General features: G+C 37.6%; 1 protein-coding gene across 1 annotated transcript in view; it reads left to right on the top strand.

The window, feature by feature from the left end:
- The window catches only part of LOC121739157 (vesicular glutamate transporter 1), a 71677-nt gene that overhangs the window by 50311 nt on the left and 4259 nt on the right, over positions 1–17107 (top strand). The window contains exons 4-10 of the mRNA XM_042131504.1: positions 5432–5544; positions 6820–6959; positions 7292–7546; positions 11784–11977; positions 12383–12545; positions 12924–13031; positions 13289–13474. Coding sequence (XP_041987438.1) covers positions 5432–5544; positions 6820–6959; positions 7292–7546; positions 11784–11977; positions 12383–12545; positions 12924–13031; positions 13289–13474 — 1159 coding nt within the window. The remainder of the gene's footprint in view (positions 1–5431; positions 5545–6819; positions 6960–7291; positions 7547–11783; positions 11978–12382; positions 12546–12923; positions 13032–13288; positions 13475–17107) is intronic.

Raw genomic sequence — 17107 nt, 5'->3', positions numbered from 1 at the left:
CAGGTCCCCGTGTTAAAGGTTTCTTAAATAAAAAGGGGAACCCGTAAAGGGTTTTTGAAAAAATAGACCCTTCAAACTCACGATCCGGCCCTGGCGACGGGCGCATTCCACCAACTTTTGTTCAGGCTCATTTGACGAGGAAAAAGACGTCAACTACGTACAAAGAAATTTCTGACTCCTTTGAATCTTACTTATGTCACAACTTATCGCATTCTTAAAGTTGCGAGAAAAAGTTCTTGTGAAGTCCTTTTTCTTCAGTCTTAATAAAGTCGTTATGCTAATTTATGGTATGAAGAATGCTTGAAAGGATTTATTATAAAAAATATAAGGCTAAGTATTCAATCAGTAAATAACTTTCACCTAAAGAATAAGCATATACGAGTAATTTGAGTTTTTCATACATATAATCGGTTAAGTTAATTAAAAATATAATATTACTAAGTGTCATTTTTATTCCTAAAGTCTACGAAACGGTTCTGGCGAAAATAAATGAACTGCTGAGTCAGTAGGTCGCACGTTACACCCCATACTGAAGTTATGCAGTTAGACATCACGATCGGGAAACAAATTTAGTCGACAATTGTAAATCAATTAGAGGGGGTGGATGAGAGCCCCGTCCCCCCGGCGCCCCCCCATTATCCCCCTCGGTCGACGCGGTCTGTTAAAATATATCGCTTTAAATATTTTAAACTGTTCGTGACGAAAATATCGATGTGGTAACAGAAAGAAATAAAGTCGTAACTTTGTATCCCTAAAAAAGGATTTTCAATAAAATCGATGATGAATGTAGACTTGCTATTAGCTAGGTATATAACTATATTCTTTTTATAAGTTGCAAAATGCTGATTTAAGGTTGTACTCAAAGACCAATAAACGATTTTGTGAGAAATTCTTCATTCAATTAAAGTCATTATTAATATCTGAATTAAAATGTCGTAAATCTTTCGGCGCATTTGGACAAAACTAGCTATAATTTACTAATTATATTAAATGACTGAATTTTTTTCATAGCTGATTGAAGCCATAATATCTAAGCTTCCCGTTTCAAAAACAGCTATTATTAGTTTGTTTGCATTACTAATAAACTGAATTTAACATCTAATTTTCGTAGTAAATTGTATTAGTCAATTAATGAATATAAGTTCCACCCTCGTGCTCTCGACGTCTTGCACAGGCGCCGCACTCCGCACTCCGCACTCGCCTCTCAAAACTGTTTATTACAACCTCGATGTTAATAAAGAATATATTTATTACATTTTGCAGGAAAATTTAAATTAAAATATGATCTAGATAGCATTATCGTAAAAGTTTTTATGGACGTATAAGACTAGTAGAATAAGAAAAAGAATGTAGTTTTTTTACACAAAAACACCTAGTCATAATATGTGATTAAACGAGTTTTTACTGTAATTTTACTTAGTTCTGATAATGTGACTAAATAATAACCACAATGATTGAAATATACTATACGAATCTCATCTATTATTTTAATAAATTGAGTATCAAATGAAGTAGGTGACACTTCGAATTCATAAATGAAGTGACTGCTTTAAGTGTGTTGTGGAAGTGTGGAAGTTGGGAACTCGACAAAGTGCTCCTGTAGTGCTAGCACGGCGACCAGCGGAAATGCGAAAGTATGGACAAACTGTGGAAATAAACCTAAGGTGCCGTTCCGATCTTTTTTCGTTCCGAAAAATTCAATTAAAATGACACTTTATGACAGACTATAGCCACAAACTGTGGAGATAAACTTAAGGTGCCGTTCCGATCTTTTTTAGTTCCGAATAATTCAATTAAAAAGCCACTTTATGACAGACTATAGTTCTAAAAATTCAAATAATATCCTACATTATCACATATACTATAGTGTGTCATAAAGTGGCATTTTAATTGAATTTTTCGGAACGAAAAAAGATCGGAACGGCACCTTAGGTTTATTTCCACAGTTTGTCCATACTTTCGCATTTCCGCTGGTCGCCGTGCTAACACTACTGGTCACTCTAACTTTAGCCCAAATTGACTATTACTCTGGATTAAGTCACTGAACTATAATATCTCCGATGAATATCCCTTGATAATAATTATTGTTATGAAAATCCCCTTTAGTAATAAAAAAACTTGAGAGGTGGGGACACTCTAATGGAACGAAGTTATTATCTTATGTTCAAAATACCTGTATACATACACTCAAAAAAAATATTAAAAAACGCCATCTTTTGACGCCCAGGAATACTAACAACGTGTTGCTATTGCTTTTAAAAAATGCCATCTAGTTTACGCACAGGAATACTTACTATCAGCGCCGTCTGCAACATGCAGGCCCTAATAGAAAAGTTCGAGGTCAAATCAAGGTCAAATATCGTTCTGTCTAGCCTTCAGATTTACGCCGAACGCGCGATAAGGAACTTCGTTCTAATATTTATATATGTAGAAAACAACTATAAAGGGGCTGCTTTTTTGACTCATATCTGGTATATTGGAAACGTAACATGACATACATAGACAGTGGTTCTTAAATAATTATGGGATAGGTATACAAAATCGATTTCATTATAATGGATTACGTGTAGTTATCTAAATCCTTAGGAAAGATTAATTAACTTTATTAAACTTTGACTTAAAACCTCTTAATACCAGAATTTAAATGCCAAAGTTTTGTTAACTTTGATGGTCTGCTGTAATTATTATTGATGATCAAAAGTTGATGAGATCGAAAAAACGGTGAAGAAGTATACATCTTATAATAAAAATTATACCCAATTATACAAAAAAAATGTCGTCAAACATAAGATTTTGTCGTTAAAATATAATCATTCCTACCACACAAAGCTTTAAGGTCAAGTCAGACCGCAACGTGGCGAGGCGCGGCGCGGCATAAATGTGTATGGATTTGACAGATTTAAATTGCGTGAGACGTCTTGCGAATCTGTCAAATCCATATAAATTTAGAAATACAGATGCATTTCTAAATTTGTATCGATCTACGCGTCGCTTTGCGTTCTGAATCAACCCTTAGTAGAAAACCAAGCATAATAGGGCGTCCGTATTCATAGATTATTATATTAGTTACAAGCCATTACCGATTAATGTATTCCGAAATCAAAAGCGAAGTTAGCTGCACATTAAAACTCCATTAATAGCTTCATTCACGCCATGGATGTCACCAAACTGTAATTACACCATTTTGTACGTAATGGTACCTCCGTGTTAGTAAATTCTACCTATACCACATCCTTATGACCACGGGATAGGGTTCATTTTAGGAGGGTATTTTAGTGATAAGTCTATAATAGTAGGTGTGGGCAAGGGGAGGCAGATAATCACTGTTTGGCACCCTCGCGATACGCACTGCATATTTGTCATATCAAAATATGAATTTTAAACGATTGCGATTCGGGAACTAAAAGGTTTTAAATTCGTTTTGGTGTATGGTGAAAAATTGTATATTGTATAGTATATGTATTATGTATTGCAATATATTATGGTGCGATATCAGCAACTTAAGGGTAGCAGGAATGCAATCTCAGCAGCTTCAGTGTTGTTGCAGTTTAAAATGTTAAACTTATTTTGCAACAATTTCATATAATTTTAACTGACTTCAACAAAAAAGGGTTCTATATTTCACTGCAACACTTTCCCCGCGTTCCATTTGATGTTTAAAACGATCAAAACGCTCAAAATAAATATTTTGCGCGTTTTGATCGTTTTAACATCAAATGGAACGCGGGGTTTTTTATAACATCTTACATCGTTTACATCACATCTAATTGTAAATGCGTAAACAACTGGTGATGTTCGACGCGTGGTCCAGCACTACCCCAGCGGGGGATTCCAGTTGCTTATACCGGAGGGGCCGCGTTTCCACTTGGTTATGCCTTTTATCCGACGATTCATTACCGGGAGGGGCCGCACTGATAGCCACATTTATTACTTTTGTCAGCGGAAAAATGAATTTACGCGCCAGTAACCTTGATTTTATGAATGTTAAGTATAGAACCCCGACGCTTGGAACCCCTGACAAGTTTGCAAACTTGCAATTTTTAATGGAGTCGAAGAAAGGGCCCGTGTATATATATAGAATGGTCTTAAGAATATACTTCGATTTAGATTTCTTATAATACACAACAATAATTAAATCCTTTATAATACATTGTTATATTTAGTTAATGGAATCAGGCGTTACTTTGCGGAAATCCATAGCTTAAAATTTTGTTTGTTATTATTTTTAGCAATATTCCGCGAAATAAACTTCCACATTTAAGTAAATAAGTGAGTGTACGCATAGGCATGCGTACAGCACCTCCCTCCTCCCACACTGCCTATGCGTACACTCGAATGCAAGAACCTGAAAACACCACCACTACACAAGCAATAATGTTGGCAAATCCGTGCAAGTCCCCTCACCACCATGTGGGTTGAAAACCTCGACGCGCGCTTCGCCCCAACACCGGAGCATCCTCAGGATGTGGACTCTACGAACAACATCCGTTGAGTCAATTAATATAAACAATAACTTAACGGATGTTGTGGTGTTGGTGTTTGCAGGTTCTTGCATGCGAGTGTACGCATAGGCAGTGTGGGAGGAGGGAGGTGCTGTACGCATGCTTATGCGTACACTCACTCATTTACTTAAAGGTGGAAGTTTATTTCGCGGAAATATTGCTAAAAATAATAACAAACTATTTTTTTTTAATTGTTATATTTGTTTCGATTCCAACCACACATTATTGTAACATACGTAAGATACTCGTAAAATAACACACACTTAACAATACGGCAGCTCGATTTCAAGTAGTTGGTACTTGAAAAGTCTCCATAACCCCTTATTTTCTGAATCTGCCTACATTGTCGCTAACTATGCTAAAATGGATATAATGGGGCTTATTTTTCCCCTTATAAAATGTACAAAATGCACCATTAGCTCCGTCTGAGCTGATTATCGGATACACACTAATTGATCGAGCGCAGGTGCACGCCGGCACTTAACTCTATTCCGACCTGTCAGAGCTGCGCCGTGTAATTACTACGAGATGGGACGTTTTTTGCATCGCTTTTTTGTGAGTTATTACGGGGAAATTGTCTAGAATGCAGAACTTGCGATAAAGTGCTCGTCACGAATAATTTATTCGCTAAATAGAAGAGTTCTGTGACGACACAATATCAAAAAAACTTTATCAGTTTACCAACGGGGCCAGACTGACGTGGTGTAAAGCGTCCATAGATATTATTATTCTTCCAACAATTCTGACATTCAGTTTCTTCTTTGTTGCTAGTTTTCTCTAGTCACTTTCCTACAAAGCTGTTTGTTGTCTGATAAGAAACGGACTGCACCAAATATTCTGAATGAATCTTGCATCAAACTAATAAAATTATTGGGCCACAGATAACAGACATTTTTCTCGGTCTCATAATTTACTTTTTATTGTTTCAGAAACAGCCAATATGAGAACTTCCACGTGGAGCAGAAGGGCTACGACCAGATGTACGATGGGGAGGATCTGGAGACACCACCTTCTCCAGAGAGACCACCGCCGAGGAAGATCGGTAATTCTACTTGTACCAATAAATTGATTCATAGGCGTCAGATGACAGACCTACAACATATGGTCGGGTTGTGTCAATTCAATGTTAGTTATGATGATAAGCAGCATATAATTAAGGCTGGGTTTAACATGATATCCTAAGATCCGACCGTAAAATTCTGCATGAATCGTTTTTTTCGATCAAATATATTTTAAAATAATCCTTAGAACTTATAGAATGGATTAATGTTGGGTTGCCTTGTTAAAAGTAGCCGCAAGTACCTCTAATTGAGCAAAATGAAAGCCCGTAATACAAACTTGCGTGTATTCAATAGTAAGAGAATTAAGAAGGAATGACATTGAGGAATGACATTACAATACACATAAAAATAAAAAAGCCTGTTAAATAAAAATAGCAATTTTGCGAGTTCTCGACGTCCTCAAATAATGCCAGGCATAATAATTGTAGGCCTGAACATTTGTCAAATACAAAAGTGATGGCAACCCCAGTTTGCGGCTATCGTGCAACTGGCAACCATGGATTTTCATGTACAAGATGCATAAAACTTTAATTTGGTATCAAAATTATTAAAAAAATTGATGCTTCAATTTTGATGATGAACTATGTCTGTTTACGGGCTGGCAACCCTAGGTTGCGGCTGACTTAGAGCTGGCAACCATTTATACCTTATTTTCTCACGTCATTTTCTTTCAAATGATGTAAAATTTACTGAAAAAAAAATATACATGCGAATTATGCATTTATCTGATGAATATTCAACTTAATTAGAGGTACTTGCGGCTACCATTGACAAGGCAACCCAACATTAATCCGAACGAATTCTATAAATAAAAAAACGATTCCTGCAGGATTTTATGGTCGGATCCAATACTATGAACAGACATCTGCCATGTGAATCAACATCTCAGATAGTACTTACAGAAACTAATACGATTATTATATTCATTTAGTATGGCGGCTTTTTGGACAGGTAATTTCTTGGACCTATACTGATATTTCTGACTGACTTACTTCCTGACCTACTGGTGTCAACTACATCCATTTTGTCAACTTTTTGACGCGGGAACCGTACATTTTTCCGATATCCTTTCCTGGGACTCAAAGTATCTCCATACCAAATTTCAGCAAAATCGGTTGAGCGATTCGGGTGTGAAGAGGTAACAGACAGACAGACACACTTTCATATTTATGATATTAGTATGGAAGTCTTCAAGATCTTGCTGATCCTCTTGCTGATCCCACTTCTGATGGTGACGTCACATGTGTATTGCTTAGACAAGTACGTGCGCGCGGAGTGTCCGTGCCTGAGCGTGCGGTACACGGTGGCTCTGCTGGCGTGCTTCGGCTTCAGCATCATGTTCGGCATGCGGTGCAACATGAGCATGGCCAAGCTCAAGATGACAGAGAAGCATAACGTAAGGAAATTACTTTATTAATGGGTGGTTACTCCTTAGTTCTTGCTAATAAAGATAATAGCAGTGAATTACTATACAAGGTCTGGTCGTCTTCGTCTTGCATATTAAAATTGTGATAATATGACAAATAGAAGCCTATAAAAGTTATAACGCTGCATTCATAATGTCTAGATTTGTAAGGTAGAATATCAAAAGCATTGCTTGAAAATCTTGCCTTGTATAGTTGCAACAATATTTTGCTAATCGTTCACAATACTGATTGACACAGAAACTTTATAAAACCTAAACTACGATAAAACTGACATTGACCTTAATTTTGTTCTTTCCACCAGACGTCAGTAGGAGTAGAGGAGGAAGCGCCATTCAACTGGACGGTGAGCGTGGAATCGTCCATCGACTCCTCGTACTTCGCCGGCTACCTGGTCACCCAGGTTCCTGGCGGTTTCATGGCCTCCAAGTACCCAGCCAACAAGATTTTCGGCGCCGCCATCGTCGCGTCCGCGATATTCAACATGGCCATCCCCGGTGCTATGTCAATAGGCCCAGCTGCTGTGGTCATATTGAAGATCATGCAGGGGTTGGTTGAGGTGAGTAAGACTAACGGCCACACTCAGTGATATCAGATACGAGTATGTAATGATTACTTGACATCAAATTAATTTAGAGTTTCTCAGAAAATATATGGAACTTAGGTCAAAATCAACATTACAGAGAACTGAACTGAATTTTAACATATTTTAATACTAGCTGTCCCAGCAAACGTTCATCGTTTCTTTTTCGTTCATTCGTTCAACATCATTAATTTCGCCCATATTATTTTATTGAAGTGACAAAATAAGTACGTCACCATGGCAACGTCCATCGCTATCCCGTCGCACAAAAAATGGTCGCCGTCGGTCTCGACTCTCGAGTTTTAATAATTTACTATTATTTATTGAACAAATGCACTTATTAATATAATAAGTACCCAGTAGCCGATTGTCAGACCCACTGAATATGCATATAAAATTTGGTTAAAATAAGTAAAGCCGTTTCGGAGGAGTACGCGGCCTAAAATTGTGACACGAGAATTTTATATATAAGATAATAAGTAATATAATTGCCGATTGAGCATTGAAATTATGGTACTCACAATTAGGCTCACGTCTTGTTTAAGTTAATTATGTAATATGTATTAGGAATCATAAAATCATTAACTTGTTATTTAAAGCAAACTATATAATATATTTTTTTAATAATAGATTAACGGTAGCCCTAACTGGAGCAAGGAAGCCTAGAAGTATAGTGAAAAATTATAAACTATTATTAATAGTAATATTATAATAATAATTACCTATTAGGCATATTCTCGAGCTCTACCTAAAAATTGTTTTATGTAAGTACCTACCCCGGTAGATGCGAGTTCAAAAGAAATCATATCGACTTACTGTTTGCTTTTCAAATCTTGAAATCTTGTTTTTCGTCCCGAACCGTAAGTTATCCAACCGATTATATCACAAAAGTTGTATCTGTTATCGTAATTGAAGGGTGCGAAGTGCAGAATATGTGACGTTTGAATTTCGAATGTTTCCGTGCCGGCGCATGATGAGACTTATTACATGTTCTGTCGGCCGCCCCTCTAACAATTTGAACGATGAATATTCATGTACCAAACCACCATTAAACGGATTACCAGATATTCTGTTACTGATCGTGACACTCCCAATCAGATCGTACTGTTGAATATGAATATTTTTATTAGATGATGTCCCTTTTCGGGACTTAAAGCGTTAATTTCTTTCAAATCGGTGCTGGATTTATGCGTCGAGAGTAATATTTACGTACTTAATAATTATTTAGTAGTCTGCGATTGTGTTAACATTTTTAGTGTTCCGTACCCAAAGGGTGAAAACGGGACCCTATTCATGAGACTTCGATGTCTGTCTGTCCGTCTGTCTGTCTCCAGGCTGTATCTTTTTTTAAATGTTTACAATGGTAACTTATACATAAAAAATCGCTAAACTGCACAACAGTTTGTTGGCGATAATTTCGTTGTGCTTAATAAACTTAATGTTTTTTTTTATTCTAAAATGAATAACACATTCCCAACCTCTAATAAAATAAATATCTCAAGAACCGCTATAACTAGTGCTCTGAAATTTTCACAGATTGTGTATTTCTGTTGCCGCTGTAACAACAAATACTAAAAATAAAACAAAATTACTATTTAATGGGGGCTCCTATACAACAAACGTAATTTTTTGGCCTTTTTTGCTCGTAATCAATAATGGCTACAGGTAGGCACTTGAAAATATCACAAAGCCCTTATTTATATATTGTGTACTTTAATAATTAGTAATAATATTGAAATAAAATTAAGATTTAAGGGGCTCCCATACAAAAACACAATTTTTGACCTATTTTAGCTCTATATTAACGGTACGGAACCCTTCGTGCGCGAGTGTCGTACTCGCGCACGAAGGGTTCCGTACCGTTAATATAGAGCTAAAATAGGTCAAAAATTGTGTTTTTGTATGGGAGCCCCTTAAATCTTAATTTTTTTTTTTATGAAAACTAAAACTTTTTAATATAAAAACAAAATAAAGCAACACTTTTCTTTAGATCAAACTGTAACTACACGAAATAAATCTTGAAATTACTTAGTTTTTATTAATAAAACACAATTAATACAAATTTCCAAGCGTTGTTCAGTTCACGCAGGTCTCTTGGATTTGGAACAAAAAATATTTACTTTTTTGTCATTTTTTCGAGGACACAATGTACATCGAGCAAGCTTTGGTAATTTGGCAGGGGGTTCGCTAGCTTGAACTTCTTCGGGAATATTTAGAATGGACCCTATATTTCTCGATAGTAGTCGAGGTAAATTCGACTCTAAACGCGTCGTTTCATGTGCGGCTCGCCTAGCTGTATTGCTAGTTTTTTTTTAGGAGATTGCTTCTAAATTTGTTAGCTGGCGTGTTTAGCTGTTTTACTTCTAGATAGAGAATCATATAATTAGAATCGGAAACAATATCACCTTGGTCAAAATGCACGCAGACGTAATATTCATTTTCAGAAGGTTGCTCGGCCTATAATGGCTCTGTTTCACTCTCAGCATCTTCAGCAATAGTAATTAAGTACCGCTCAAGCTCTTCATCATTACAAAATGTCATTATGAACTGAAAATAATGCATAAATAAAATACGTGAACAAAAAAATACCTACGTAAATAGTAACAGGGGTGTCGCATCACCCCACACATACCTGCAGAACGAAATTGACACGTGCTGCTTCCACCACGCAACGGCTACTGATGAATTACAGTAAAACAAAAGAATACACAAAGTGCTAGACCAAGATAGAAAATAATTTTCGAGAAATCGGCGCGTGATTGCTTGCGTGGGGTGTTGGGGCACCCCTGTTACCATCCTAGGGTTAAGTTGTAGTAATATTTCGCATTTAAGACACCTGTTAACTTTATTTTTTGCTGTTCAGTTTCTTTTAGTATAATATAATTAAATTTACGTAGGGTACCATGGGTTGTTAATCTAGGCTTGCTGTATAAAATTGAAAATCTATCAACATTTTCGTCATATATTAATCTTTTGAAGGTTTAAAAGCATTAATGTACGTTTAGATATAAGTATATATGTATATCTTGATAACATATCCGCGTCTCGCTCGGAATCGTTTTCCGATGTATAAAGCCTCTTTTGGATTAGCGGGCCCGTCGCCATGGCAACCGGTCCACTTGTAGCCGGCTTAGTCGTGAATGCCTCGGTACCCTATTAAGTCTCTCATTCAGCGAATTCTATGATCTCACGATTCAATATGATAAAAAACTATCATAAAAGATCTCAGATATATATTAAGTTACTGAGCTCGAACCCGCTTACGGAATACGGGGTTACCGGGTTTTGTGTTCTTTTGATGTAGCATTCTATCTAATACTTATTTGGCAATTATAAAAACCATCCATATAAATGCAAAAGCGTCTGGCATTTAGTCTCTTCACGCTTCAACCGATGAACCCTTTTTTAAAATATAATTTCATATGGAATTTATCCCACAAAATTTACAGTATAATGCTAAGGTTGGGTTGCACTAACTAACTTTAACTACAATGCAAAATGTCAAATCTTTGGTTAAAGGTAAAAATGGACGCCATCAAGACGCCATATTTAACCATAACCATAGATCTCGACAAGGTTTTAAATATGCACGTGGCGAAAAAGGAACTAACGCTGTCATCATACAAAAACGCCATTTTTGACAGTTCTCCTTTACCAGCTGCGCCCCCGCCCACGTTCATTTATAACCTTGTTGGACCAGCTGTCATCTGTCAATTGCTCCGGTCAAAGTTAAGGTTAAAGTTAAAGCTAAATTTAGCCTTATCTATAACCATAACTTTAACCTTAACTTTAACTTTAACCACGCCTCTGGTGCAACCCAACCTAAGTACTCACATACGGTTTCGCTCGATCGAGCAATAACGTCGAGCAAACCCGCGGCTCGGACTTTCATCCACACATTCAACATTGCTCGTTCAGTTTTACTCTAAATCGATATATTCAATTCCATCGAGCTGCCTCGATGCGAGCCCTCGAGCTGGCTCGATGCGAGCCTTCGAGCTGTCTCGATGCGAGCCTTTGAGCCGTGAGTATTGCGGTCCACACAGTAATTATTACTCGATTTGGGGTAAAACTATCGAGCAAACCCGTATGTGAGTACTTAGCATAAGCGCGACATAGAAAAGGTGCAACGAAGTTGCTTTCAACTGTAGTCTTGAAATGATTTTTTAAATATCTTCGTCACTTCTAGCGTTAACATTCTGGGTACTTGTAGGGCGTAACGTATCCATCTTGTCACGGCATCTGGCGCATGTGGGCTCCTCCTCTAGAACGTTCTAGACTGGCAACCCTGGCGTTCTGCGGCACGTACGCTGGCATCGTCATTGGCATGCCACTGTCCGGCGTCCTCACCGACTACATCTCCTGGCAGACGCCCTTCTACTTCTATGGCATCATGGGTGTTATTTGGTAAGTTCTACCCCATGTTCAGCGAATATTTTTAAATTTCGTTGAGGATGAGAGAAGTTTACTTGCTCTATTTTTTTAAATTAATTAAATTTTCAAATTTGTATAAAATGTATCCAACGTGAAAAAAAGTCGGATTATCGATTGGGAAACATACTTTATGACAGCAATATTATAATATAAGCCAGATGTTAACATCATTTTTGCAAGAAGCATTGTGTAATTCTCGTACAAACTCCTGGGATCTTTTACCAATTCATACTGAAACCAAACACCCAGAAACGAACTTCAATTTAGAACTTTCTATTTCTCAAATCATAAATATAGGTATCTCCTCCTATATCTCCAAAACGCCAAGAATCGTCCTTTAAATTTTAAGTTCTTATGGCTCCAACCATATTCCACTAGGTACGCAGCCTGGCTGTGGCTGGTGTTCGAGCGGCCGTGCAAGCACCCGCACATCTCGGGCAAGGAGCTGACGTACATCGAACAGTCCCTGGGCACCGCCTCCCAGGCCGCCATGCCCAACTTCTGGTCAACACCCTGGAAGGCCTTCGCCACTTCACCACCGGTGAGTGAAAAAGAAATACCCCATTCCACCACCACCCCATCATACTCCATCAACAGTATACAAAATTTTAACAAAGCAAATTTCTGAGCAGTGAGCAAGTAAGTGTTAGGCGAGGAATGTGTTTTTAAGATCCAATAGCATCGCCGCGCTGAGCGAGGTCACGTCAATGAAGCAATTCTATTGGTTCTCAAAAACACATTCCTCGCAACATATCTCTGGTGGAATCGCAGCCTTAGTGAAGGCTTATCTCAAACAAAAAAAAACTAGATCATCTACAACTCGCTTAAGCGCTACCACGCCATGAACGTCGGACATATTCGTATATGCATGCACGTGCACAGACGGAAAGACATGGGATAAACTTTATCACTTCGTCAGGTATACGCGATCATCGTCGCCAACTTCTGCCGCACGTGGAACTTCTGTCTGCTGGTAATCTTCCAGTCCGCATACTTCAACACCAGGTTCAACATGCAGATCACTGAGGTAATACCAATTTACTATCGTAATATACCTACGCCCTTTTTGGTATTTTTGCACGACTTTTTTGCCATTTTTCTATAACGCTTCTTAGTATCTTCTTTAGTTTTTATTGACCTCAAACGATTTACTACGAGTAAGCGTAACGTAACTTATTCAATACGAGTGAAAAATACATGACGTATATTATGATTGGAGCGCTTTTGATTCCAGTGCACTTCGTTCATCATTTGAAATCTAAAAACTTTTAATTCTTGATATAGTCCGGTTTCGTGGGCGCCATCCCTCACCTGATCATGACGTCGCTGGTGCCCATCGGCGGCATGATGGCGGACTACCTGCGCAAGAACAACATCATGACCACCACCAATGTGCGGAAACTCTTCAACTGCGGCGGCTTCGGCCTCGAGGCGTTCTTCTTTGTACTCATCGCCTACGCTGATAATAAGGTCAGCAAAATTATAACATGATATGGGGCAAGTGAAAATAATAGCTCCTGTTGACTTGGTGACAACGGTTATTAGTAAATTGAATCGCTTATTTTCCAAAGAACACAAGTACAAAATAGTAAGTTTACAGTATTAATATAAAACTGCATAGCTTTGATTCCTTATATGGAATAATAATAATAATAATAATAATAATAAAACACTTTATTGCTCACAAATACAAAAAATTACACAAAAACACAAGCTTAAATTAAAACAGTTATTTAAATATGTGGGCAAAGGCGGTCTTATCGCTAAAAGCGATTTCTTCCAGACAACCTTTGTGTTAACTGGAGAACTTTAATGTAAGCGGAAGTATAGTTATTTGTTTCAGAAATAGGGACGAAAAATTTAAGTATATACGTATATTATTAAATATATAATTATTAATACTATATAGATATATACTCACTATAATAAATACTTAGATACATACATAAAATATTAATACGAATATTAAATTAAGAAGTTACAATCTATACTTTTTCTAAAATATATTTGTGCAATTTAGATTTAAATATACCAATCGAGTCAGAGTGTCGTATGTCAGATGGTAGTGAGTTCCAAAGAGTTGTGGCCTTAACGGTAAAGGAATTATAATAGTAACCAGATCGAGCAAGAGGTGTTTCCAAAATATTATCCCTATCAGAGCGTAGGCAAAAATTATGACTAGCACCTAGAAATTTAAAGCGTTCCTTAAGATAAATTGGTGCACGAGGGTCATACAGAACTTTGTAAAGGAGAGTGAGAATGTGCTCCTCGCGCCGTAATTTGATGGGTAACCACTTCAGTTTTCGTCTGTATTCGGTAACATGATCAAACTTGCGCAACCCGTAAATGAATCTTATGCAGAAATTTTGGATCCGTTGGAGTTGATTGATCAGTTCCTCACTGAGATCAATAAGGAAGACGTCTGCATAATCAATTATTGATAAGAGAAGTGATTGGGCAAGTTCGATTTTGGTTGTAATCGGTAAGAAATTTTTTAACCTTCTGAGTGACCCAGATGCAGCATAAACCTTACGGCAAATTTTAGAGATGTGCGGAGCCCAAGACAGACAGGAATCAAAGCTGACGCCAAGGTTCTTGACGACACTGGTTATATTTAAGGGTACATTATTCAAAACGATTTGAGGAACTGTAAGATGTTTGAGTTTATCTAGTTGCTTAGTGCTGCCAATGATTATGGCCTGAGATTTTATTGGATTAATAGTTAGTCCATGAAATATGCTCCAATTAAAAATTGTAGTAAGATTTTCGTTGATTTTGCGGATAAGGGCATCAATTTCAGTAACCTCAGCTTGGGAGTAGATTTGAAGGTCATCTGCGTATAAATGGAACTGACATGAGAGCAGAGGTGTTATAAAATTTATAAAAATCGAAAAGAGTAGGGGGGAGAGGACTCCGCCTTGTGGCAATCCGACATCTACATCACACAACCCAGAGTCTTTGCCATCTACGCGGACGCATTGCTGTCTGCCGGCGAGGTAGCTCCTAAACCACGCGATCTCCTTGTCTGAGCCAAATACATCTTTAAGCATAGCCAGCAAAATATCGGGGTCAACAGTACAAAAAGCGTTGCTAAAATCTAGGAGTACCATCGCAGTCACAAGTTGGTCTGACATTCCTAAACGAATATCATCTGAGACGTTGACTAAAGCGGTCGTAGTGCTATGTCCTGGACAGAACCCAGACTGATATTTGCTTAGTAAGTTAATTTTTCTTATGAACGAGTTGAGCTGGTTAGAGACTAATCGTTCCAGAATTTTGGAGAGGTATGGAAGAATAGATATGGGCCTAAAATGGGACGGATGTGTTGGATCATTAGTTTTTGGGATAGGAATAACTACTGCAGTGCGCCAACAACTAGGAAAGGAACCTGTACTAAGAGAAAAGTTGAATATGTGACAGAGTACTGGAATAAGTATCTCAGAGCCAATTTCAATCATTTGGCGGCTAATGCCATCGATACCTTCTGCATTAGATGTGATACCGTTCATGCATGTTCTAACTTCGCGTTCAGTAACAGGTTTAAATGAGAACAAAGAATCTTTAGGTTTATTATTGCTTCTTAAAGCATGCAGTGTGGCTTGTTTAATGTTTTTGGCAAAAGGTGGGACTGTAGTAAAGTGGTGATTTAGTGAGTCAAGGTTGACCTTAATTTGCGGGGCAGATCTGGATTTACCAATACCTAATGTCTTCAAAAATGACCAAACTTTGGTAGGATTTCCATTTGCAACAGTTTCATGTATATAGAGACGCTGAGCGTCTCGACACATTCTATTGCAGCGATTACGTAATTCTTTATACCTACGACAATTCTCTTCAGATGGATTATGTCTGTATTTCACCTTCGCAGCATTTCGTTTGGCCATCATGTCTTTAATGTCGTTCGTGAGCCAAGGAGCGGGGAGGTGCTTAAGGCGAACAGGTCGAAGAGGAGCATGAACGTCGAACAAGCGGAGTATAGTATTGTTAAAATTCTCCATCATCGAATCTATTGTTGTAGCACTTAGCACCGCATCCCAGTTTGCACTGCGTAGGTCAGCCATAAATTTTTGTCTATCAATACCGTTCAAACTACGTCTAAGTGTGATTCGTGGCTTAGGCTTAGGGCATTTGATTTTATAGGACAAATAGACAAGGTCGTGATAAGAAAAGGCTTCAGCAGAAAATTGTCCGTGGCAAGCAACGTGTTCGAGAGAAGACACTATACCTAAATCCAAGAGTGACGGCAGGCAGTGAGGTGCGTGATGTGTTGCAGCTGACGGTAAGATATTAAGATTTGTACTTTCAATAATAGTAAGTAATCTTCTAGAACGACTGTCCGCTTTGAGCAGGCACGTGTTAAAATCACCGAAAATTAAAGTGTGTTCGAAAGTCGGGACCAGTGACTCCAGCGTAGACTCAAAAGAGCTAAAATAATCAATGTGCATGTTGGGGCTGTATAATACTCCCAGTAGTATCTTTGTATGTCCTAAAAGAACCTCCAAAAATAAATGTTCGGCTGATTCAGAGTATTGCGATGGTGATGCACTGACGATGTTATACGGAATATGGTTTTTGAGATATATTGCTACTCCACCTCCACCCTTGCCCGTTCTGTCATTGCGGATTAAACGATAACCTGGTAGGCAATAGGAGTAGGAAGAAAGGCAAGGTTTTAAAAAGGTTTCGGACACAAGAATAGCATGCAAGTTTGATATGTCAGAAAAAGTACTTAGTAAATCCGGATAGTGAGCAGGGATGCTTTGTGCATTTATATGCACAACATTAAAATTTTTAGGAAACGTGGAAAAGGTGGAGCTCAGCTGGGAATCTAAGGATGGGGGCAAACTGTAGAAACTATCGTCTGACGATGACTCGCTTTCTGAATTATTGTGACATTGTGATATATTATTATTAGTTGATTGTAACATAAGAATAAGTTAAATTATCTTTATAAATTTATAGTTTCAATTATATTAAATACATAATGATAGTAAACATATAATGATCTTGTAAAATAGACATTAAGTATATATTATTTAAAAAATTGGACTTGTGTTGTTTGGAAAACAAACTTGGACAAGTGTTGTTTGGTAGCTATATTTT

Source organism: Aricia agestis, chromosome 2 (genome assembly GCF_905147365.1).
Source record: "Aricia agestis chromosome 2, ilAriAges1.1, whole genome shotgun sequence".
Classification (NCBI taxonomy): domain Eukaryota; kingdom Metazoa; phylum Arthropoda; class Insecta; order Lepidoptera; family Lycaenidae; genus Aricia; species Aricia agestis.
This window is presented reverse-complemented; position numbering and strand designations above follow the sequence as displayed.